The sequence below is a fragment of the Otolemur garnettii genome, unplaced genomic scaffold, assembly GCF_000181295.1.
Source record: "Otolemur garnettii isolate 467f Iridium unplaced genomic scaffold, OtoGar3 scaffold00049, whole genome shotgun sequence".
NCBI lineage: Eukaryota > Metazoa > Chordata > Mammalia > Primates > Galagidae > Otolemur > Otolemur garnettii.
In genome coordinates this window covers 10086146-10111262 of record NW_003852444.1, presented here as the reverse complement: position 1 = coordinate 10111262, position 25117 = coordinate 10086146, and the positions used below count along the sequence as shown (strand labels likewise).

Below are 25117 nucleotides of genomic sequence, written 5' to 3'. Positions count from 1 at the left end.
TGTTAACCAGTTGGATGAAAGTATTTCAAATTGTATACAGAAACAGTACACTGTACCCCATGATAGTATTAATGTACACTGCTATGATTTAATAATTAAAAAAAGAAAAAAAAACTAGAATATTTTGACTGTAAATTTTGAGAATTACAAAATAATTCAATCTAGTCATTGGAAAATGATCAAAGAACTATGGACAGTTAGCCTGGAAAAAGGAAGCCTTCACGGAAGCTAAAAGAGGTATCTTCAGTACATGAAGCACTAACAAATATGAAAATGATTGCAGAGTTAGAGAATCAGAGTCAGTGATTAGAAGTGAATGAAGACAGATGTTGGCCTGGCATGACATGGTCAAATCTTTCACGGATGGAGTAGGCTTCCTGGAAAGCTATTTCTTTTCACTAGCATTTGTGAGCGTCCAACCAGAAGCTGAACAGACACCTGAAAATGCACAAAAGACACAAGTGATTGGACCACGTGACTCTTAAGGCCATTTCCAACCCTGAGGTTCTTTTTCTGTCATTCTGTGAAATGTAAAGATGAGCTAAGCTTCTAGGTTTAACCAAATGTAGAAACAAGGTATTACATCTTGGGCTTCTAATACTGCCAACACTGGTATCAGCCAAATTGGAAAAAAACAACAAGGTGAACAAAATAACATGTTATTTCAAAAAAATCTCTTGCCGCCTAATGAAATGATTGGTGTTTTGTCCTCACCCCTCTTCTCAGTGCTTTCTCCTGCTCAAGATGGCCACGTGAACATGGATCTTCCCCCAGTGTCAGAGCAGATCATGCAGACCCTGGGAGAACTTGCCAAATCGTTCCAGGACATGGCTGACCGCTGCTTGCTGGTCTTACATCTGGAAGTGAGGTATGACATGCCAAAGCACAGGACTCTGTGATTCATAAATCATGTACTTACTTCTGGGGAGGATCACCATAATTTTTGTCCTTATTATGTTGTCCTTTTTTTTTTTTTTTACACTGAAAGTGATTTTTAGCCTCATTTAGTTACTCTTCAAGTATTTGAACACATGCTATATTGTGAGTGGGGTGATTCAGAGTCGGCATGGCCCATGAAATCAAAATGACCTAGATTTGGGCTCGGCACCTGTGGCTCAACCGGCTGGGGCGCCAGCCATGTACACCTAGGGTGGCGGGTTCGACTCCCCAGCCCGGGCCCGCCAAACAACAATGATGGCTGCAACCAAAAAATGGCCAGGCGTTGTGGCGGGCGCCTGTGGTCCCAGCTACTTGGGAGGCTGAGGCAGGAGACTCGCTTGAGCCCAGGAGTTGGAGGTTGCTGTGAGCTGTGATGCCATGGCACTCTGCCCAGGAGGACAGCTTGAGGCTCTGTCTCAAAAAAAAAAAAAAATGACCTGGATTTGAATGCCTATACCAACTGGCTGGGTGATCTTAGGTCAGTCAGTTAGCTTTACAAACCCTCAGATTCCTCATCTTCAAAATAGAAGTGGTGATTTCTTGTATAAAGTATAAAGATCTTATAAAGGAAATAAAAAATAATTAGCACAATGTCAGCCAAACAGTAATGGCTCAAAATATGGTAGCTTTGCAATTATGATGACTTTTTTGTTGTTGGTATTTTTACTAAGGTCCTCTGCTAGTCAAGAAGATAGTATACAAATCTAAGAATCATGATTCCTGCAAGGAACTTAAAACCCAAATGGAGAGATTAAGTAATAATTCCAGAGGTGATTTCAAAAGTACCATATTCTTGGATCCTTCTTCCCTCTCTTATAGAAATGTTCTGATTAGCTTTAAAAGCCTCTATTATTGTACACGTGGAAACAGATAGAAGAAAGGACTAAGAAGTCTTCGTGTGTTCATTCATTCATTTATTCATTCAACAAATATGCATCAAGTACCTTTTATGTGCTATATAGTATTCTAAAAATCAGGTTCCAGCAATGAAAAGAAAAATCCCAGGTCCTTGCTCTCAGGGAACTACATTCTACTGGAGGGAAACAGCCAATGCGTAAACAAAAAAGATAATGTTAGATAAGTTTGACTAAAATAATAAAATATAATAATCAAATCAAGCAGTGATACTTAATAGGAGCTAAGGTGAACTATAAATGCAAGCCACAGGTAATTTTAAATTTTCTAATACATTTGGAAAAGTAGAGGGAAACAGGTGAAATGAATTATAATAATACATTTTAGTTCACCCAGTATACCTAAAATGTTATCATTTTAACATTTATGTAATGTAAAAATGATTAATGAGATGTTTTGTATTTTTTGCCCTAAGCCTCTGAAATCTGAATAGTTTGTACTTATACTTTACATCACAATTTGGACTGGTCACATTTCAAATGCTCAGCAGCCGTGTGGCCAGTCGTGTCATCCTGGACAGTGCTGAGACTGGCTGGGGTTGAGTTGCCCAAGAAGGGGATCAGGATTGTAACCAAGTAATAAGAAGGAGCCATCTCCACAAACATCTAGAGGAAGAGAGTTTCACACAGAGGAGGCAACACTCATAAAGATCCTGAAACAAAATCAAGCTCGGCGGGTTTTAAGGAGCAGAGAGGAGCCCGGTGGGGTTGCATCCTGATGAACAAGATGGTGGGGAAAACTGGAGGAATAAGGTCCTGGAGACAGGCTTGAGTCTGATCCTGTAGGGTCATGAAGCCAGATACAGTGCAGGGTCCTACAGACCACACCGTTCAGGTGCAATAAATCTCAGGGCATTAAGAATCCATAGGAGGGTTTTAAGCAGGGGAGAAATGCTAATTAATTAACTTCCTTAAAAGATCACTCTGGCTATCAGATACAAAAGGAATTGCAGGGAGAACTGTGAATAGAAACAGGGGTGACCAGTTGAGACTATTTGTGAGCACCAGGGTGGCAGAGGTGGGTGTGTGAAGAGTGTTGGATTTGGGACATGTACTGAAGGCCGAGCTGCTAAATTTTGTTGATAGGGTGGATTGGGCACAGGGGCTGGTGGCAGTGAGAGAAAGAAAGGACTCAAGGAAAACCAGCGGTTGGAGGGCTAGAGCAACTGTGTCAACGGTGAGGGGCATTAACGGAAAGATTGGGGTGGAGAGTATAAACTAAGAATTTCATTTTAGAGATGGACCACTGGAGATGTTTATTTAACTTTCAGATAGTCATGTCAAACAGACAGTAAACTTTCAAAACGTCAGGATCAGAGAGTGTATGGCGTGGTAATGCATTGTGTTCTGTATTACTTTGGAACACTATTAAAGTTGGTAAAATATTTTCATTTGCAGCCTTTACTCAATTTAGGCTTTAATGATGTAAGTACATCTTTGCTCTTGGAGTATGTCTGGACTCCATCTAGAACTTGGGTTTCTGCCAGGGATGTTCATGTCACGCCTGTTGTGTGTCACGTGCTGTTTTCACTCTTCATTACCTTGTCCAGGAAGGAACCTCTTTATTCTTCGTGGGCTCCTTGTGAATGGAATGGGAGAAGTGGCATTACACCTTTGGGATCGATTTACTTAGTGTTATTTCTGATCTTATGTCTTACATTAAGCTGTCCAGAAACAAGGTCTCTTTCTGTATGTGTTCTGATTTGTTTTGCGATATTTTTTAGATATATTTTCTATTTATTTACAAGCAGACAGTGAAATAAATCAGGGGTTTTCTATGAATAGATAAACCCAATGGGAAGACGAAAGTGCAAAACACCCAGTAATGTTCTGATGCTTCTGTTACTTGAGTTGCCAAGAAAAACAAGGGAACACCAATTTAATTACTATCACAACTGCTAGAATTTATACTATTGATTGTGTGGTTACATGATGGATTATACATTCAGAACTGTCTACTCGGAATGTAGTTAATCCCAAACGGGCTATTTGCAACACATTTGAGAAAGGTCTTTTAAATCCTTACCCCTTATTCTGCTCTTTTTGTTTTTGTACATGTTGGCGATACTATTCCTAATAAAGCTGAACATGTTTTAGTCATTATTTATTAATTTTACAAGAAACCATACAGCGCTATAGCACCCATTGCTATGTCTCCTCCAATAATAGTTGAAAAACAGAAAAAGGTAATTTTAAGAATGAATAACCGAAAGAGACTGGATTTTAGAGTCCTAGGTGCAGAATTATCTTTCCTGGACTTCTACTAGGATACATGGGGTTTTTTAAATTTTCTTTTTCTAAATTAAATTTTCTCCCCCTTACTAACATATTTGCAGCATGGACACTGCTCTCTTATTAGTGTGTACCATTTTGTTTTTGTTCCTTTTAAACAATGGTACACGAAACCAACAGAATAGTCATGTATGGCTCAGACAGTGAATGTGGGCACACTTGTCTGTCCCTGTCACATTATCAACCTTTTTTTTTCTGTGGTTTGTACATTCTTATTCATTTCGTTCATGTGAAATGAATAAGACAAGTCTCACGCAAATCAGGACACTGTAGTGTAACCCACTAGAATAGAGGCAACTGCTCAGTGCTCTGGGTACCCGGGGTGCCAGGCTGTGGAAGAAACCATCAGCCTTTCCAGGTACACTTTGTTCACTGTTTCACCTCTGAACCTGAAGCGGTCCTGTTACATTTTAGGTGCTCACCAGAAACTTGATTCTTAAGAATTTGGTTTGAAACCAAACCCAAATCAAATAAGTGCTATTTCCCCAAACAAAGCCTATTGCTCTTTAAACAAAATGAATTAGTTTTTAGATTCTATGTTCACAAAGTAGTCTACTTGTCAGCCCACTGCATGTATCTAAGAAGTACAAAAACCATGGCCAGCGTCATCTTTGTCATCATAATCAACTGACATTTATTTCATTCCCATCTTGCTGTGAAAGAGAATTAGAACGCAGGCCCCATGGTCCAGGAGCTGATGTCATGAAGAGGCATCTGGGTAGCTATTGTCTCTAGTACTTTTAGCTGAGAGAGCACAGTTAGAACAGGAAAAGAAAATCACGGATACCAATTAATGGGATAAGCTACTAAAATGCCCAGAATAACTTCAAATGCCAAAAATATATTTTATTTCCAAAAATATCTTCATATCCACAACTTACATTTTTCTTTCATGTTGTTAAAGTTCAAACCAAAAAATCTTCTCAAATGTAGCAGATTCTGTGCTGAAGGACCCATCCAAAGAGCATTAGACATTTTACCCATGTTACTGTAGTCATATTTAACCACCCAGCAGCTCCTTTCCACAGTTTGAAGCATAAGGCAAATGATCCCCCCAAGAGATGAAAGATGTGGTGAAACCATTAAAACTTGTTGAGGTTTTTTCCTATTTGATCTTTAGAAGAAGAAAAGTAAGTTGCCATTGGAATCCAAGATGCCAAGAATGTCACCTTTATCAGCTGATTCTTGTCACCACCAGGAGGGCTCTATGTGGGTTCAGCAGCAACTGCCTGTCACTGTTGGGATCCTAAGCGTACACTTTCTGAAAATCAACCATCCTGCTGTGTAATCAACAGTGTTTACAGAAAGCCTTAAATGCCAAAGTCAGGTTAAGGTCAGCGGCAAAATGCCAGAATTTAAAAGAAAAAAAAAAACTTTATTCAAATTTGACAGTCAGTGATTACTATTTTAATTTCTTTTTTATCTCCAATCCCTTGCTAAGAAGAAGACAGTATCTTAGACAGTGGTGATCTCTCCTCTCTGCCAATAGCGTCAGAATCTTATAATGCCTCATCTCCAATTCACAAGAATTTCCTGACTAGTCTCTCTACTTCCATTCTCTTATCCTTAATCCATTCATACTGTGCCAGAGTGAACTTGCCAAAGCTCTGACCTGATTATATCATTTACCTCTTAAAACGTTCCTGAGGCTACCTATGGCTCCTAGAATAAATAAAGTCCAGACCTTCTAGATGGCCTCCAACGTCTAAGGTAACCTGGCCCCAGCCCATCTCCCCAGTTTCACCCCATGCCTCTGTTGTGACTTGTGTATAGAAAGGAGCCATTCGGGATTTCACAGAACCATCCTTCATTCTCAGCCTCGTGCCTTGTTACAAGCTTTCCCCATTGTCTGGGATCATACTGTCTGTAATTTAATTTAAAAAATACTTTAGTGTAGATGCTAAATTTTTATATCTAACTAAGCGTGATTTAGATTAAATTTCAACCACAGTAGCCATCAGTTGCCCTAGTCAGGAATCCTACCCCAGGGTTCATCACCTACTACAACCACTGCCAGCAGAATTTAGACTGAAACTTACTTTCATTCCAGCTTATAAAAGCTGTGAAGGAGTAGTCATGCCTTACCTACCTCAGACGTCCTCAGTAGCTGCTAATATGTGCTAGAAAGAACTGGTATCCGGATCAAAACTGTGCATGTTATCAATCAGTACGTGAATGTCAGAAAGAGTTTTTATTTCTTATATTAGTCATTAGTTAACATCTGTTAGGATGAGAACCTATCAGTGAAAATGAACAATAATAATATTTGGATTCTCTTGCAGGAATAGTTGATAAGAATATAACACATCCTATTAAAAAATTTCGCTCCAAATGGATCATGGAACTAAATGTAAAACTTAAAACTCTAAACTTTCTAGAAAAAATATAGGAAGAAAACATTGGTGACCTTGTTTAGGTAAAGATGTCTTAACATGGCACCCAAAGCACCACTCATAAAAGAAAAAAATAAGTTGAAACTCATTAAAATTAAAATCCATTCTTTCCAAAGACATTGCTGCAATGAAAACACATGCCACAGGGAGGGAGAAAATAATTTGCAAGATGCATATCTGACAAAAGACTTATATCCAGGTATATAAAGAACTCTTGATACTTAATAATAAGAAAACAACCCAATTTTAAAAATTAGGCAAATGATACGAAGTGTACTTTACTAAAGATATGTAGATAGAAAATGAGCAATGAAATATGCTCAACGTTAATAGTCAGTAGGAAAATACAAAGTAAAGATGCAGTGAGATGACACTACACGTCTATTAAAATGACCAAAGAAAAAATTTTTTTAACTGACAACACCAAGTGCCTGTAAGGACGCCAAGCAGCTGGAACTCTTGTACATTGCCGGTAGGAAAGCAAAATGGCAGAGCTTCTCGGGGAAATGGTTTGGTAGTTTCTCATAAAATTGCACATACACTGACTATATGATCCAGCAACCTGACTTCTAGGAATTTTCCCCAGAGAAATGAACATTTCTATGCCTATTTATAGAAAAACCTGTATGCTCATAGATGAAGTAGCTGTATTCATAGCCACCCAAAACTAGAGGCAACCTAAATGTCACCTGGTGAATGGATAAACTGGTATATCCATTCAGTGGGACGCTGGTCAGCAATGAAAAGGAGTGAATGGAACATAGGTCAATCTTAAGTGCTTTGTGCAAAACAAAAGAACCAAACCCAAAAGGTTGCATACTGAATTGCTCCATCTATATCTCCTTTTGGAAACAAAAAAAAAAAAAACTATAGGGATAGAAAATAAATCAGTAGTCGCTGAAGGCCTAGGGGTGAGCAGGGATTGACTGCAGAGGGGCACAAGGAATTTTGGAGGTGATAGTCATGTCCTGTAATTTGGTGGTGGTTGTTCAAGTGTGGTGTGTTTGTCAAAGCTCAGAACTGTACACTGAAATGGAGGGTTTTACTGTTTGTAAATTATTTCTCAGTAAGCCTGACTTTTGAAAAGGAAAGATGACAAGCAAAGTCTGTGGTTGCATCATTAGGGATGGTGCCCAAGGCTTTTGTAGCCATTTGTGTAGGAGTATTTCTTGTTCCTGATGCCAGCGATGGGGATTACAGAAGCCTGACTCTGGATTATCATCCTCTCAACCCACAGAGACCCTTCCATGCAAAATTAGACATGGCACCTGAAAAGACAGAGAGTTAGGACTGTACTGAGCTTACAGCTCAGTGTGTTTGAACTGTGCCTGCCAATGAATGGCAGTTTTTTATTTATTTGTATTTTGAGTTCCCCCCACTCACTCAAAGTAAATCCCTGTATGAGTGGCAGAATTTGGGCTGAAACTTACTTTCATTCCAACTTTAAAAAGCTCTGGAGGTGTAGCCATTCCTTACTTCCCTCAGACTTCTTCAGCAGCTACTGATATGTGCTAGAAAAAACCCAAGGCCATTTGAACACAGAAATGCCCTCTTTCCTCAGGCTCACTCAGATGCCTTCTGTGAGACTCAAGTGTCACCTCCTGTCATGGACTTTTTCTGATACTCTATGGCAGATTCCATGGCATCCTGTATAGATGCGCTCAGAGTGACACCAGGTCTCTTTTAGTTGTTTTTTCTTGATCTGCCCCACTAGGCTATGACACCTTTAAGGGTACAAACTGTTTTCTATTCCCAGGGCCTACCGTTGTTTGTAACAAATGCATAGATTTTCAGAAAGTGATTTATTTAACTAATAAATGTAATAATAATAAGTCTAGTAATGACAGCCAACACTTACCCTGCACTCAGTCTGTGCCCCTACATACGTAGTTGTTCCTCACAGCCCCTCATGATGTCAGTGTTATTATCACCCACATTTCACAGGGAAGGAGACTGAGGCACAGAGAGATTAAGTAACTTGCCTAAAGTCATACAGCTAGTAAATGCTGGCACTGGGAATCGAAGCCAGAGTAGTGTCTCTGTTAATCTATTCCTGGGTTGGTGGGCATAGAATACTATTCAACCATTTAAAAAAAAATGGAGACTTTACAGCCTTTGTATTAACCGGGATGGAAGTGGAACACGTTATTCTTAGTAAAGCATCACAAGAATGGAGAAGATGAATCCTATGTACTCAATTTTGATATGAGGACAATTAATGACATGGTGGGTGTGGGGGAAGGGGAGAGCAGAGAGAGAAAGAAGGAGGGAGGGGCAGAGAGAGGGAAGGAGGGAGGGGGGTGGGGTCTTGGTGTGTGCCACACACTTTGGGGGCAAGACATGATTGTAAGACGGACTTTACCTAACAAATGCAATCAGTGTAACCTGGTTTCTGTACCCTCAATGAGTCCCCAACAATAAAAATAAAATAAAATAAAAACCTACCCTTTTAAGATCTGTAAACTCTGCCTCTCATTTCCGTTATGATAGCATGTGTTTTAGGGTACATGTGTAATGCTTTTCATACTTTGTGTGCAATCCTGGCATTCACAAGCATTTTAGAACTCCTCAGCAACACTATATGGATTAAACAACCAAAAATCATAGAAGCCAACTTGTTCCAGATCACTCAAGTGTTCTATAGAGGAACTAAAACGCCATTCTGGTTAAAAAGGTGGGAAGTAGTTTACATAAACGGTTACAAGTTCTCTGTCCCAAGATGAACATTATCCTCACTGGAAAGATCTATTATTAACTGCTCTCCCCATCTCTCTCTTTTTCAGGGTTCACTGTTTCCACTATCTCATCCCTCTTGCCAAGGAGGGAAACTATGCCATTGTTGCTAATGTGGAAAGTATGGATTATGACCCTCTCGTGGTTAAGCTTAACAAAGATATCAGCGCCATTGAAGAAGCCATGAGCGCCAGCCTTCAGCAGCACAAGTTCCAATATATTTTCGAAGGTCAGACCCCCTGTCTCTGGGGCTTTAAAAGGAAGGGAGGGTGGAGGTTCTCCTGAGACTCTATATTGTTGAAGTTTAAAACTTGTAGAAAAAGTTGTGTGTTGGCTTGTTTGTTTGAACTAAGTCTGCAATACCTGGCCTCTCTGTGTATGACTAGGTAGACAACAATATGGCTGCCATCTGCTCCTGGTTGATAAGGAGATTTAATCCAAGATAAGGCAGATGGCTGCCTCCCTGACATGCCACTCATGAGATTTGAGCGAATATGTAGAGTGGGCCGTAAATTAACTCAAGAGGCACTTATAAAAGAAAAAGAAAACACACAGACACAAGGAGGAGAGAATCCTGAAAGACCCCTTATTGGCTAAAATTATCACTGGAATGGGAAGTTTTCTCACAGAGTACATTATCATCAGAAGGAACAGAAGTGTCCCATTAGGAGAGATGTTTGAGAAGGCCGCATCCATAGACGTCTGCAGGGGCGGGCAGGCAAGGAAGGGGATGAGAGACAACAAGTACCGTCTAAAGACATTTATCTTCTCAATTTTCAAAAATGTGCTGCCAGCCGAATATTTTTCTTGACAAATTTCACCCACAGGCCCCCTGTTAGGATTTCAAATTATATTCCCTTTTTATTTGTTTTGGTTTCTTTGTCTGTATACCTAGATGCCAAAAGCATCTCTGTTCTCTCACAGAATAAAACCAGTACTATTTTAAACAATTAGGAAGGTACACTGACCACAGGATTCTGACAATGCGTGACCCCTGATTGATTTATAAAACAGTTATATTCTAACAAATTAGGACACACACACCCCAAATTCTATTTCCCCATTACATTTTAAAGATGGAGGTTCTCTGATGGGGTATATCCCTGAAAGACCTTAGCCAAAAAATGTAAGTGAATAAAGGGTTAGCTATTAGTCAGCCCCATGGCACTGTGAATTTGGGGCCACCTATGGAACACGCTGCATCTTGAAGCTGCAGTGAACATCTGGGGATTCACTTTTCTCTTAATACATCGTTTCCTCTTTGCTCTTGACTGTGGTTCTTCTCAGCCCTGAGTATCACCATTCATATTAGAAAATGTATTTCTTTAATATACTTTTTATCATTTATTATTATTTCTTCTTCTCTACAAACAGTGTACCCCCTTATTGCCTGCACTTTGGGCAGACCGTATCTTACCATAGCAGAAAAAAATTATATCTGAAATTATGGACTCAGAAGAATGATACCAAACTTGACCTTCAGAGATTTATCATGGAAATAAGTTGTCTAGCTTTAAATGTACCATCCAGTGCATTTATAAAAGTATAATCCTTTTTCTTTCCCTTTCACTTAGTAGCACAGGCAAGTTTGTGGTCTTGAGGCAACCTTGGGTCAGTGTAGCTGACGCAGGAGAATACATCCTCCTCCCTTGTTTCTACTTCCTCCTTAATCTAGAGAAAACTCATTTTGAAGACATGGGAAGCCACTGAATTTGAAGACTAGCTCAGCACTTGTATCTGAACCTTTGAGTCCCCCACAAAGGGACTATGACTTCCAAAGAGGAAAAACAACAGGAATAGGAGACTGCTTGGGACAAGTCAGACCAGCTTTAGAATTCCTAGGAAAATGTCCTCCTAGAGTCCAACTTTGCAAGAATACGAAAAAAAAAAAAAAAAAGGAAGACACGTTTACTGAATTGCACTTAGAGTTGAAATTTAACTTTAAAAAATAGCAACCCATATGTGCTTCACGTTGTTCTGCACCAACATTTCTCAACTTAATTACATGGGAGATACTGAAAGGGACTTCTAAGTTTGTTGATGTCCTGAGCTGCCCTTTGCTAAATTTCGTGGACCACAGACAACCCTTCAGATGTAATAACAAACTACTTACAGGAGCCCGGAAGTGTCCATAGGTATCTCACACAAACTCAACAGCCAATGTACCATCTGCCTCCCTCACCCTTTACCTCTGATTACACTGTCTCCAATTGACCACTTTGGAAATATACCCCATTGCCAATGTTGGAGCACGTTAGCATTATTGTCAGTAACCCAGTTTCTTGCTGATCTATTTTTATGTGTCAGTGTTGAAGCATATTAGCATTATTGCCAATGCCTGATTTCTTATTGGTTTATTTTTACTTATGTAGGTTCTCAGTGAACTTTTGAGCCAAAAGTATCCTCCTCTATTTTGTAGGAGGAAGGAGAGGCCAAATAGATCATTGTATGTACATGTGTTCTTCCCTGCTTCCCCCTTGTGTATTCAGGAAAGCAGGAGTTCCCCCACACCGTACTAGTTTATACAACAACCTGGCATGTTCTCTAGGCCCTTTCCATGGTGGCAGTGGGTGTACATGCCCACACCAGATCTGTGGCTGTGTACCCATTTATAACTACTATAGCCACAAATCTGACATTATTGTAAGATCAGCAGGTCTTACATTTCTTTGGTCAATTACATTTATAGAGCATTACAAGATGGCAATTCCGTGCTCAAGTCTCTGCAGGATGCCCCTGATCTGTCTTCTGTTTTCTCCCCACTGCTCTGTGCTGATCCCTCAGGCCTGGGCCACTTGATCTCCTGCATCCTCATCAACGGTGCCCAGTACTTCAGGCGCATCAGTGAGTCCGGCATCAAGAAAATGTGTAGGAACATTTTTGTTCTTCAGCAGAATTTGACCAACATCACCATGTCGCGGGAGGCGGACTTGGACTTTGCAAGGTAGGAGGGAAGATTGGGCTTCATTTATGCCAAAGCCAAGACCATGTTGCCTTTAAAGTCACTTTTGAAGATGGATTTTGGGTACTTAAATTGGTTTAATTTAAGAAAGAAAGAAAGAGATAAATGTTCTTCAGTCACAGAGAAGGTAATTCTACAAAATTCTATTGAGTGTTTGACATTACTTAGGCAGGTAGTTTTTCCTATTGTGTACCTAAGTTCTTACTATAAAACTTCAGTAATTTTTTTGTGACTATAAAAGTGTATACATTTATTCCATAAAATATGAATGATAAAATACAAAGAAGAATATACACATTACTCATCAATCTTTGATCTAGAAACTCTGATGTTTGGCTTTCTCCCAGCTTTTGTGCCTGTGCTATCTGTGTGTGTATAATTTTTCAGACATATACCTGTATGTGCATATGATTTCTCCTTTTGTAAAATTGGAGCTATATTAACAATTTTATATGAATTCAATTATTTTTTCTTATCAGCGAAAATGATACAATGTCCGCAAAAATTTTCAATATTTCTTTGAAAACATATGATTTTTACCATCTCCATTAATAGTCCACATGACTTTTAATGCCTGAACAATTATTTCATGATATACATGAGCCATAATTTATTTTTTAAATCACATGCGAATTTTGGGACATTTGAATTTTTTTCACATTTTTTTCTTCATTGTAAATGACGAACATTGAGCGCGTTTTTACGTATATTTCCTCATCTCTTCTCTCTTGTTCCCACTGAATCCTGTCTCCCCTTCTCATTTCCTCTGGGAGGAACATGGGACTCATCAGTATCCTTTCCCTTTTCTAAGTTTGCTGATCTCAATCTTTCATGTTTCCCTGTAATATAACTTTTTCAAATTTGAGAGTTAATTTTGTCTTCTCTTCTTTTAGTCTTAACTTAAAACATCAAACCTCTAGCACTTTCATAAAAGCTTAAACAATTTCCAAGGGGACAGATGATGATCACAGTGTCCCCATGGTCTACTGCTGTTTATACATATGTGGATTCTCCCATAAACTCCTTCATTTTCCAACAGAAGTCTTTATGGCTAGGAAGTCATTTGTTTTTAATAACCTAGAATTTTCCTATTTAATATTTAGTGCTTCTATGATCTTTCTCTTGATTTTTTGATTCCTTGCGAAGTTAGGAAAATTTGAGACAGTTCTTGGACATTTAAAGGAATGATGAAATATTATACACTATGATCATTGTTTTGAAAATAAACTATGTATGTTTATTTTTAACCTTTCTTCCCAAATCTGTTATTCCATTTGTTCCATTGCTTTCTTCTTCCTCTGCTTTTCTATCCTTCTCTTTCCTTGTTTTTTTCTTCCTGTTTGCAGGAAAGTGTGTGTGGGGGTGTGTGTTTGTGTTTTTGTTAAATTCCCATTTTAGGCTAAATTTGGTGGAAAGCCTTCCTTGCTCAGATTAGGGAAGCCAGGTGTGACTGAATGCTGCATTTATTTGGTCGCTCTTATGGGGAATGATCTCATTATTGAATTAGTCTAGTCATAATAACATTGACAAGGGGAAGTTAAGAACACGGAGGCCTGAGGGATACAGAGAACTGTTACAAATTCTCTGAGGAATATAATTCCTAAATTCAATCATCCTTTTTTAAATGATTTTTTTTTATTTAGCTGAAATAAGTAACACAATTTTTGGCAGCCAGTATGGGGCCTGAACACGTACTGAAAACAGTGGCATCTGAACGATGTAATGCTGACAGAGCAGTATTGAGGGTGGCATCAGTAGATCGGGTGCTGATGAAGCGTTTCTTCAGGAAATAATTGAATGGCAACGAGTCATGCCTTTCACAGTTGAATTGGTGAATTATGTTCAAGGAAGTAAGTGGAAGTGGAATGTCACCCCTTGGGAGGGGTTCTGCTACTATGGCTCTTTACTCTTACATGGATTTTGAGCGGAAATAGGCCAGCAGAAGTAGACATCCTTGAATGATTCTGCCTATCTGACCCTGGCTCAGAAGACATCTCCTGACTAGCTTGTAAGCTCCAAGAGGCTGAAACGTTGTCTCTCAGAGGCCGGGCCAGAGGAAGTGCTCATTATGTGTACTGAACAAACGAATAGATCCCAAATCAAGGCCCGTTTTGGTGTTGATGAAGGGCTTGCATAATGACAAGTTGGTTTATCTTTAGTTCCCTGAAGGTTTTGACCAGCTGACATGGGTCAGTTTCTCAGGGGCTTATGAGAAACAGCATCTGCCTTGCAGTTTATTCTTTGTGACAGAAAGCATTGCAGTTAAGAAGGAATAATGAAGCCTTGCTATTCATCGTCCCTGTCTCTCTCATTTTCTCTTGCTCTTACATAGACACATTTTATAGCCTTATTTTTTTCCCCTTCTTGTTTTTGGTCGGGGCAGGTTTTGCAAAATGGGCTCTATCAATTCTATCAAATTTGAAGCTATGTAAAATAAATATAACAGCAATACCAAAATAGCCAGAAATAATAGGCTGCAGCAGTGTGCCTCAGCATTCCTTAAGCAATGTCTAATCAAGCATGGGCAGCATCTGTATTTCCAGCAAATCTCCATAGGAATGTTATCTTCTAACACAGTAATTAATCACTAGTTGCCACGTGTCAGAAAACTTACTTAACAAGAAGTTGCAAAACACTTGTAGTATTTTACTTCTGCAACCTTCCTGGCTAGTGGAAAGTATCACACCTTTATGTAACAGAGAAATAGAAATCTGGAGTGATCCGTTTCTATTGAGTTTTCTACCCGGGCCTTGTTGTCTCTCTCTTTATGTACACATTTCCTCCAACTAGTCCCTGAGAGGAGGGTAAATCTTGGGTGAGCAAAGGACACAGACAAACTGTAACATTACCAGAAGCCCAGAGAGCCCTTGTCCTCATGGTCACAATCACTTAAGCTCTACTATGGTTTTGACCCTTTTGACCTCACTGTTAATTGTCAGACAAAAAGACACTTTGTCCAGTAGAATCATTGGCGATGAACGAGAAAGTAGATGGGCTTTGCAAGCGTGCTTTTTTAGTTCCTTTCATCACAGATCATCTTGAGCTGTCATGTGTCTTTCCCAAAGTGAGTTGCTGAAGCCCCCTAGGAGTCCAGGTGGTGAGTGCATAACAAGAGGGGTCTGTATATTCAAGCATTGAAGTCCCATGGCGCATCTGGCAATCTTTATATATTAGTTGAAGTGAGGCCATTATTCCAAAAGAATTTTCCAGAGTTTCTTCTCAGTTCTCCCTGTCTACCTCGCTTTCCCTTTGTATCTGTCTCCATCATTTCAGGCGCCTCTCTTTTATCCTTTATTTCTCTTATTCCCCTACTTCCTGCTTTCCTCCCTCAAGATTTCATGGTTCCTTAAGTTGTTCCCCTTCATTCTGGTCTTCTTCAGACGGCTGTCTCGCATTATTAAATCTGACAAGGTAAGGAAATGAAAACTAAGGTTCAGAAAGGGGTCAAGAGAAAAGTTCTAACACATATGACAGCTTCCTCACCCTTCGATGCTTTCATTCCTTCAACAAATATTTACTGAGTGTGGGTTCTAAGTCCTGCTCTCCTATCATAGAATTCGCATTATTTGGGGCAAGACACAAACTAAAAAATGAGTAAATATAAAGTATGTCAGATGATGATATATGATATGGTAAAAAACTAGGCACGGGATGAGAATAGAGGGTGCCAGGAAGTATTGGAGGTGATCTGAAATTTTAGAGTGTTCATGGAAGTCCTTAGTGAGATATTAACATTAGAGGAAAAACCTAAGGAAGCGTGGAAGCAAGCCATGTGGATATGTAGGGAAAGAGCACACATACTAGGAAAGGGAACCTAAGGGGACTTCAGGGGAAGGGCCCACAGGGAGGACTATGCTTGACATTTTGTAAACAGCAGAAAGGCCATTAGGGATGAAGTGGAAAAGAATAAGAGATCAAGGATCTCGAAGGCTACTGTAATGACAATGACTTTTACTTTGGGTGGAGTATGAAACTATTCATGTGTTTAGAGCACAAGAGCACCATGAACTGAGTTACCCTGGCAGCTCGGTTGAAAATAAGCAGACCCTAGGCAAGGGAAGAAACAGGAGGACCTGTTAGAAACCTATGGCAATAATCTTCTGGATGAAAGATAGATGTGACATAAAGTAAGATGGTAACAGTGAGGAAGATGAGATATGGCCACATTAGAATATATTTTAAAAGGAGAGTGACTAGGATTTGCTGAGGGATTAGAAGTGAACCAATGACTCTAAAGTTTTTGTTCTGGGTAATTCAAAGCATGGAGTGAAAATGAGATGAAAATGAACCAGATCAGGGTACAGGCCTGTTGAGTGTGTAGAGAGGAGAGGGTCGATAGCAAGGGAATACCAAAAGTTTGGGTTGAAATGTTAGGTTTAAGATGCCTATTAGATGTCTGAATAGAGATAAAAAGGAAAGAATCTATGTAAACCTAGACTTCAGAAGAGAGGTCTGGGCTGAAGGGAAGAGTTTGAGAATCATTGGCATATGGATGAGATTTAAAGTCATGAGAAAAGGTAGGAGGCGAGATCAAGATAGGAGCACAACAGAGAAAAAAAGAGAAGCTTTCCAAGAATTGGGCCCTGGGACCCTCTGTTGAGATACTGAAGTGCTGAAGAACCAGCAGAGGAAGTAGATGACCCCAATAAATAGGAAGATAACTGGGAGAGGGTTGTGTCCTGGAGGTCAAGTGAAGTGTTTCAGAGGAGGTTGTTTTCATCTGTGTCAAATGTTGCTGCTAGATTAAATTAGCTCAAGACAGAGAACTGCCTCCTGGTGGGCTTCACAAAAGGCCTGAAATGCTTTGGTTTATAGTCCTTTGTCTTCCTACACAATTTACCTAAACTAAGAACAAGCTTCAAATGTGTGTCTCTGGGAAGAGGCATCTCACCCAATTCTATGGTAGAGCCTAATGTAATCAGGGTAGACATAAATTTAGTAAGAGTGTTTCCTAAGCAATGTACAAAAGACCAAATTGTGCAGGGGCATACAAAGGGGTAGAGTGGACATAAGAGGCTCAGAATGGGGGAGAGTTAGAAAGAGGTGAGGGAACATTACCTCTTGGATACAATTGACATTATTGGGGTGATGGGTACACCAGAAGCCAAGACTTCACTACTATAAATTATAATATAATTTATCCATGTAACCAAAAACCACTTGTACCCCTAAATCTGTTGAAATTAAAAAAAAAAAAAAAGCTAAACAGTAAATGTTAGTAGCCATGTTCTTGAATAACACTGATATTCATTTAAATTCCTAAACCTAATTAACAGAATGAAAAGAATGGCAATGAGGCTCTCCTAATACATATTTTGTTGAAAAAAGAAACTAAACTGATGATCTCTTGTTTCTGAAGGTCAACATCAACATGCATAAATCGTGTTGACAGTATGGGCCTTTGATATGATATGATGAAAATGACACTTTACCAAAAACTCATAAGCTCAATCTAATCATGAAAAATACATCAGAAAGATTCCAATGGAGGGATCTCCTATGAAATGCTTATAGTCCTTCAAATTCTCAAAGTCACCAAAAAAAAAGGAGAGTCTGAGAAACTTTCACTGCCAAGAGGAAACTCAGAGACATGATAACTAAATGTAACGTGCATCACTTCTCAGCCTTTTGGCTAAGATCAAGTATCTAAATGTAATGTGGTGTCTGGATGGGATCCTGGAAGCAAAAAAGAACATTAGGTAAAAACTAAGGAAACCTGAAAAAAATTATGGATTTTATTTAATAATATTGACATTGGTTCATCAATGACAAAAGTTAATAATAAGGAAACTTAATGGGAACTCTGTACTATCTTCTCAATTTTTTCTATACATCTAAAACTATTCTAACAAATAAAGTCAATTAACAAAGGAAAATAGGCAGCGTATTTGAATCCAGACATTTCTCCAAAGAAGATACACAGGTGGCTCATTCATGTTGAGCATGAAAAGATGCTCAACATCATTCATTAATAGGGAATGTCAATCAAAACCACGATGAGATCCCACGCTATATCCACCAGAAACGCAGTACTCAAAACAACAGACAATAGAATTGCCAGTGAGAATGTGGAGAAAATGAAACCCTCCTTTGTTGCTGGTAGCAATGTGCAAAATGGTGCAGCTGCCTTGGAAAACAGTTCCTCAGTCCCTCAAAAAGCTAAACATAAAGTTAGATGACCCAGCAATTCCACTCCTAGGTGTATACCCAGGAGAAATGAAATATACATACACACAAAAGTTTAGACACAAAATGTCCATAGCAACATTATTAGCCATGCTTTGTAAAAGGCTCTTGTAGTCTGAGCTACTAAAGCGGGAAAAGTTTGAGGTTGCTGTGAGCTGTGATACCATGGCACTCTGCTCAGGGCAACAAAGAACATGGTAGATTCACACAATGGATGTTATTTGGCCATAAGAAGAGATGATGTGCTGATATGTAATATAGCAGGGTGAACTCTGAAACTTTATGGTAAATTTAAGAAGCTAGTCACAAAAGACTGCATATTGTATATTTCATTGATATGAAATGTCTAAAATAGACAAATTTACAAAGATGGAAAGTAGATGAGCTGTCATTTAGAGCCAGAGGGTTGAGAGGAAGTGGGGAAATGAATACAGAATTTCTTTAGGGGATGATGAAAATGTTCTAAAATAGATGGTGCTAATGGTTGTACGATCCTATAACTATATTAAAAGACCTTGAATGTGCTGCGGCTCAGGGAATAGGGCACTGGCCCCATGTGCTGAGGGTAGCGGGTTTGAGCCTGGCCCCAGCCAAATTGCAACAGCAAAAAAAAATAATTAATTTATTTATTTTTTTAAAAAGAGCTTGAATGGTATACTATAAACGTGCAAATTGTATGGTATGTGAATTATATCTCAGTAAAGCTATGTTTTTGGAAAGAGATTGACCTTTAAAGCTTTAAAAATCCAAAATGATATGGCATGGAAGTGAGTAGCCCAAGTTTTATACTCTCATTGATGGGGGAACTTTGCAAAGGAAATAATCTGGCTTATTATTGAGTTTTTCTAATCCATTCTGAGAGGTAGGAGATACAAGAAGATATTTTGGAGAAGGAGAAGATGCTTCATGTTGGTCTTAAATGGAATTATCCCGGGTGGGGAGAGAGCCATTTCGAAGAGAAGGGGCAGTTCAGGGGGACTGGAATGGATGTTTCAGGAAGGAATGTTGAAAAGTGAGACCAGAGGGGAAGTCAGTGCTGGCGCGGGACAACTACAGATACCACCTTCTCAGAGGCTTTCTCTCCTTCTATTTCAAGACATGCCTTCTTCCCCATCAGCATTCCCTATTCTCTTTACCCTGATTCATTTATTTTTTTTACATACCTGATACTTCATATTTACTTGTTTATTTGTTCCTTATGTGTGTACCTTAAGTAGAACATGAACTTCAGAGGCGTGGACTCTTTGTTTCCTGCTGTAGCCCCAGGGCCTAGACCAGGGCCTGGCATGTAGTAGACATTCAGTAAATACTTCTGAAGTATTAAGTCACTTGGACTTTATCCTATAGGTGACTGAAGGGCTTTAAGTAGAGGAGTGAGGTTTTCAGCTAGGTAGATCATTTCAGCAGCTATGTAGGCCTTGGATTTGAGGAAGATAAAACTGGAGGGCTTGCAAACCAATTGGAAGGTCGTTGCAAAGAGAATGATGTGTAGGGGCTTAAACTAGATCCATGCTGAGGCGGGTGGAGGAGACAGATTTGAGAAGTGTGAAGGAACTAAACATTGGCAGGATTTGGAGAGCAATTGAATAGTGACAATAAAGACAAAGGTGTCAAGGACACTCCAGTTTCTGAAATGGGCATCTAACCAAATCACAATGCCTTTGTGTAAGATAAACCTATGGGAGGAGTAGGTTTGAGGGAGGGCAGGTCATCAATGGCTATGATGAGTGTAAGGTGCCTATGGACTTCCACCCAAGGGGAGATGTCTGATATGCTACTGGCTATGTAAGCTCGAAGGGGAAGAGACCAGCATTGAACAAACTGATTGGGGGATCATTAGCATAGAGTTATTTAAAACCATAAGAGGAGATAAACACTGTAAGTGGGGAACAGTCCCCTGAAGAGCACCCAACAGTAAAGGGCGTGTGAATGAAGAGGAGCCCCAGCAGAGGATAGGGAAAGAATGGTCTCCAAGGACAAGGGCCAAAAAGGACGTCTCAGGAAGGCCACATTTCTGCCTGCACAGAAATCGCTTTCCCCGTCACTGATAAAGCATCCTTCCGAATAACTGAAGGCGTCTTCTCAATTTATTACCTCCTACTTCTCTTTGTGCTAAACCGTTCAGATTCCTTCTTCAAGGTGACAGCGACAAAGCCAGCATAGAAACTAAACACACTGATTTGGGTCCCTGCTTTATCCTTGATCTTGCACCTTCTCTAAGGCCAGGAATGATCTCTAGCATGGCTGAGAATGTTGATTTCCTCCCAGAGGAGCTGTTTACACAGACTTATTTCCTCTGAACCTACTGCACTGGGAACATTACTTTTGTTTTCTTCAGGAAAGGTTATGAGTTTTTCTATTTGGAGTGACCAGGGTGTAGTTTGATAGAGGGGGATTAGCAATGACATGCTGCCACCTACTGGAAACACCCACAGACGTCCAGGCAGACGAATGTCGGGGCCTCTGAATTAGGCGTGGGTACTGCCCCTGAAGTAGATACAGAGGTGACTTGGCTGAAAATAGGAAACTCCCCCATCCAGCAAATAAAATTTTCTTTGCTTTGCTAGAAGAGCAGTTTTGTTTCTGAGAAAGAAACAATATTTTTCGCATCCTTTTCTCTGTTTATTTTTCTCCCAGCTTTACCCTGCCATGGGTCTTGTTTGCCTTTCCAGTCCTAAAGTAACCTGTTCCTCTCCCAAGCATTACCTGTAATACTCCAGATTTTTGACTCAATACTATTAACCATGTGGATTTGTGATCAATTTTGTAGGAGACATTGGTCTGCTGCTAAAAATTCTTTTTAATGATGATGTCCTTAAAAAATCTATTAAGTCCCCTGAATTTCGTAGTTATGAAAAGGTAGCCCTGATTTTCCTAGGGGACCCAAGTAAATTTGGAAATGTGATGGTTTACATAGCTTTTGTTGCCTGATAGAAAGAGATATACCAGTTTATAAAATTGAATAGTAGAACAAAGTCTTGTATGATTTTGTTGCATATTTTCTGATCTCTGAGCAAATTTTTTTAAAGATTTTTTGTACGTAGATTTAAGTAATATCACGTCTCTCTAATTAAACCTTCCTTCGACTTTGCTACCTCCTTTTTGCCACATAACTTTCTACTGATCTCCTTTGGGGGGCTGTTTATTACACTTAGGATAGATTCCATACACTGTAACAGTTAATCCCTCTCTAATTAATTGTTTAATTAGGACTCTTGAATGCAGATGAGCGTGCCTTTCTGGTCTACATATCATTCGTAGAGCACCCCAGAACAATGAGAACTTCTAAGACTCCAAAAAAAAATGCCTGTCTGTAGTTGATGTTTGACTTTTCATAAGCATATCTCATATGTGAGGCTTTGATTAAGTAAGATTTCTTTTGATTATGCTTGATTAATGTCACCATGCCTTGTACATATATTGTCGGTGCATATTTGGGGGTCCTCAAGGTTATTAGCAGGCAGTGGCAGTCTTCCCTTCACAGCACATATGCTGGCATTGGAATGGTCCAGAGATTAGGATAGATGGCTGATGGTATTATTATAGAATAAAGATCCCAAGGACAGAAATCAGAAGTGACTTGTCCAAAATCTCTCATCAAGTCGTGCTATTTATATATTCTGAAATACGTCTGTAGTCATCGTAGTTGGGAGATTCAATTAACCAACGAGACAAATTTTCTGCCAGGGAAGAATTTCATTGCACTGAAAAGATGTTAGGCTTCTTCTATGACTAAAACTCCAGAATGAACATTTGCTGACTCTATTAGAATTCTTACTGGAAAAATTGAGGCTGGAAGCTGACCTTTCTTGTTTTCTAAATAGAGATGTAGTGTTTAAATTTTGGTGCTTAAAAGTGGGAGACGGGCACAGTTGCTATTGTTGGAAAAGCAGAGCTTCGACCCCTGACAAGCCACATCAGGGCCAGGCTTCCCATCCAGCCCCTCCCGGCACCTGCTTCGTGGTGCACCCGCTTCCCAGTGTACAGGAAGTCCTTTGCTCCATCCCACCTCCTGCTTTGCTTATGCCGTTGCTGATCAAAAGAGAACAAGACCAGAGTTCTGAAGGCTCACAGGCCACCATGGACTCTGTGGTCAGCACTCACCTGAAGGCTTTGTTGCCTCCTTCAATCTCTCTGACCCATATTAGTTGCTCTCTTTATAATTCTTTTTGTTTTTTCCCGATTTTCTATACTTTGAAATTAATACTTCATCATGTGCCTGTTTTTGTGTAGTCATTTTTCAATATTTCATTGCTCTAATTTTTGCTAGCATGTCCTCCCTTTTCACGTTTAGAAAGTTCTTGTCATTAATTACCATGATTATATTTTGTTGCTTTGGTTTCTGGGTGTTTTTTCCCCCTTTACTTCTCTGGAATAGGCTCATAGTCAACGGTCTAAAATGTTTACGAATGTAATTTGGGCTTCAAATATGCTTGGCATATATGAATTCCCATGTATGTTTTAGAGAGCAGCCTTGGCTAAATACGAGGAGGTTACCAAGAAATTGTGCTTGTACCCAGCCTTATAGACCTTTAGCTCTAAACTCTCTCTAAAACAAGGATAGCTCCTAGAAGACAAGATGTATGTATCATCCTAGAGGCCAAAATTGGTTACTTCCTCTCAGTGATGATGATGACATATTGCCATTAGAATAGAAGATTGTTACTACTATTATGTCATTGAACTTCATACATGTCATGAATTATAGTAAAGGTTTTACCTGCATTACTTCACTGAATCCTCCCTGAAACTCTGTATGTAGCTACATATACCACATTTTATAGGTGAAAAAACTAAAGGTTAAAGCAGTTAAATAAATTCCCAGTTTACATAACAGTAGGCTTAGGACTGAAAGTTAGGTCACTTCAGTCCCAAAGTCCACGTATACCGTGTGAAGTAAGGCTACCATTCTGGTAGATACTGGGTTTCTGTTTTGCTTTGTTTAATTAAAATATGGTTTCACTTTTAAGTTACATTCTTAGCTCCCAAACGTTTTCTTTTCCTTTATTTGGCTGGTTGTTTGTCTTTCCCGCTTGTTTTCCACTGAGCTCTTATCCCTGGCAGCCTTAATTAACGTTAATTAGCAGTTGGACTGTAGACAGCTCTGCAGGCTCCTGCTACCTTGGTAGGCGTTACAGGGTTGGTTTTGCTCAGCCATCAGGTGTTCTGTGCTGCTCACTGCTCTTCTGCTGACCTTCCAAATGGCTGTCCCAGAGCAGTAGCACTTAATGCCCAAGACCACTCTCTGGGAACCAGGCCACGAATTAGAACTAACACATGGTCCACAGCACCGGCCAACTTCATCATTAATCCCAAGTGCATACACCTGTGCTGTTAAAAGACAGCCGCTCTGGAGTGAGTGAAATATAGTCTTTCATTTATCTAGAGGGCGGCTAATAAATTCAACCCTTTATTGTTGCATAAACTTAAGCAAGTCACTTCAGCTCTCACGGCTAAAGTTTCCTCACCTGTTAAATAAGGGGTCGGACTAGAAGATGAACTATAAGGTCTCTGGTAGATTAGACTTGTCCCATGTATAGAGCCAAAGATGGGGTGGAGACATCAAGAGCTCAACTCTGATCTCTCAAAAGAGACTATCAGCAGAAAGAATTTTAAAAGGAAGGAAATTAGCTCCAATCCAATTCCATAAAGATACTGTAAAGATTTTTGGGATGTATCACACATTTATCGACTGGACAAACTAAGGCACGTGGGTATAACTAGTGAGCAAAGAAGTAATATGGGCTTATTTCCATAGTCAAGACCGCGCTGGTGGCATTTGCTCACCCCACGCCGCACAGGAGAGCAAGGCAGACAGAGATAGAAGCTAGCTACTGCTTTTGCATGACTTATACAGGTCTTATGAGGCTCGGAATGGTAATTCAAAAAATAAACATGTAGGTACTCAAAAACATAAATGTCACATCTGCTGTAGCTCTTCATCTCCTTCGCTGAGCTGTGGTTTTCCAACTGATGGAAAGGTTTTATTCAGATCAGCCATTTCACTTTTTCCTGGAGGCACTCTTAAATCTTTGTGTTCTAACCTTTAACGATATCGGCTTCAGTTGCTGTGGTAATGATTTCCATTGCCCGGCATCTGCATGTTTAAATTCCTCCAAAGAATTGCGCACCATCTATTTCTCTCCATTGCAGATAGAGTCAAATGAGAAAAGAAACAAGTGTGGTAGGAGAGGCCAGCTCTTGATTGACTTCTCTCTCTTGACTCGGGGAGGGAGTGGATCAGTGGCCTCAACTTTCCAGCAGGCATTAACACTGCATCTCATTCTCCTCCAGGCAGTCTGTTTCACAGAGGCGCTGATTAAACATTTTGGGGTACTGGGGACAGAGGAGGGAGGGAGAGCTTGGGGATTTTTCGTGGGTAGAGCCTTTTATTGACAACATTAAAGGCTTCATGATATATTTGACCAGAAATTAATTACAGCCCAGTTCCCCATTTCTCCCTTAGGTGACAGTCTTCTGTTGATGCGTGCCATTCTGAAAGTAATAATAGGTTTCAAATGTTTGTGAAAAACATAAAGTAATTACTCACTGTGGTAAATCAGTCATTTGAAGCTTCAGCTTCTCCCTGGCTCCATGGAGGGGAGTCTGTTTCTTTTGTTAACTTGAATTATGTAGCATAGGAGAATTTTTATTTTTCAGTTTTCAAAAATTTTGCCTTTTTCATTTCTTGGTTTCCT

At 39.7% G+C, this 25117-nt stretch overlaps 1 protein-coding gene across 2 annotated transcripts in view; it reads left to right on the top strand.

Annotated features, from left to right (window-relative positions):
• The window catches only part of EXOC4 (exocyst complex component 4), an 812900-nt gene that overhangs the window by 738318 nt on the left and 49465 nt on the right, over positions 1-25117 (top strand). For both annotated transcript variants that reach the window (XM_012806281.2, XM_003791609.3), the window contains exons 15-17: positions 727-868; positions 9322-9500; positions 12056-12215. In XM_012806281.2, coding sequence (XP_012661735.1) covers positions 727-868; positions 9322-9500; positions 12056-12215 — 481 coding nt within the window. The remainder of the gene's footprint in view (positions 1-726; positions 869-9321; positions 9501-12055; positions 12216-25117) is intronic.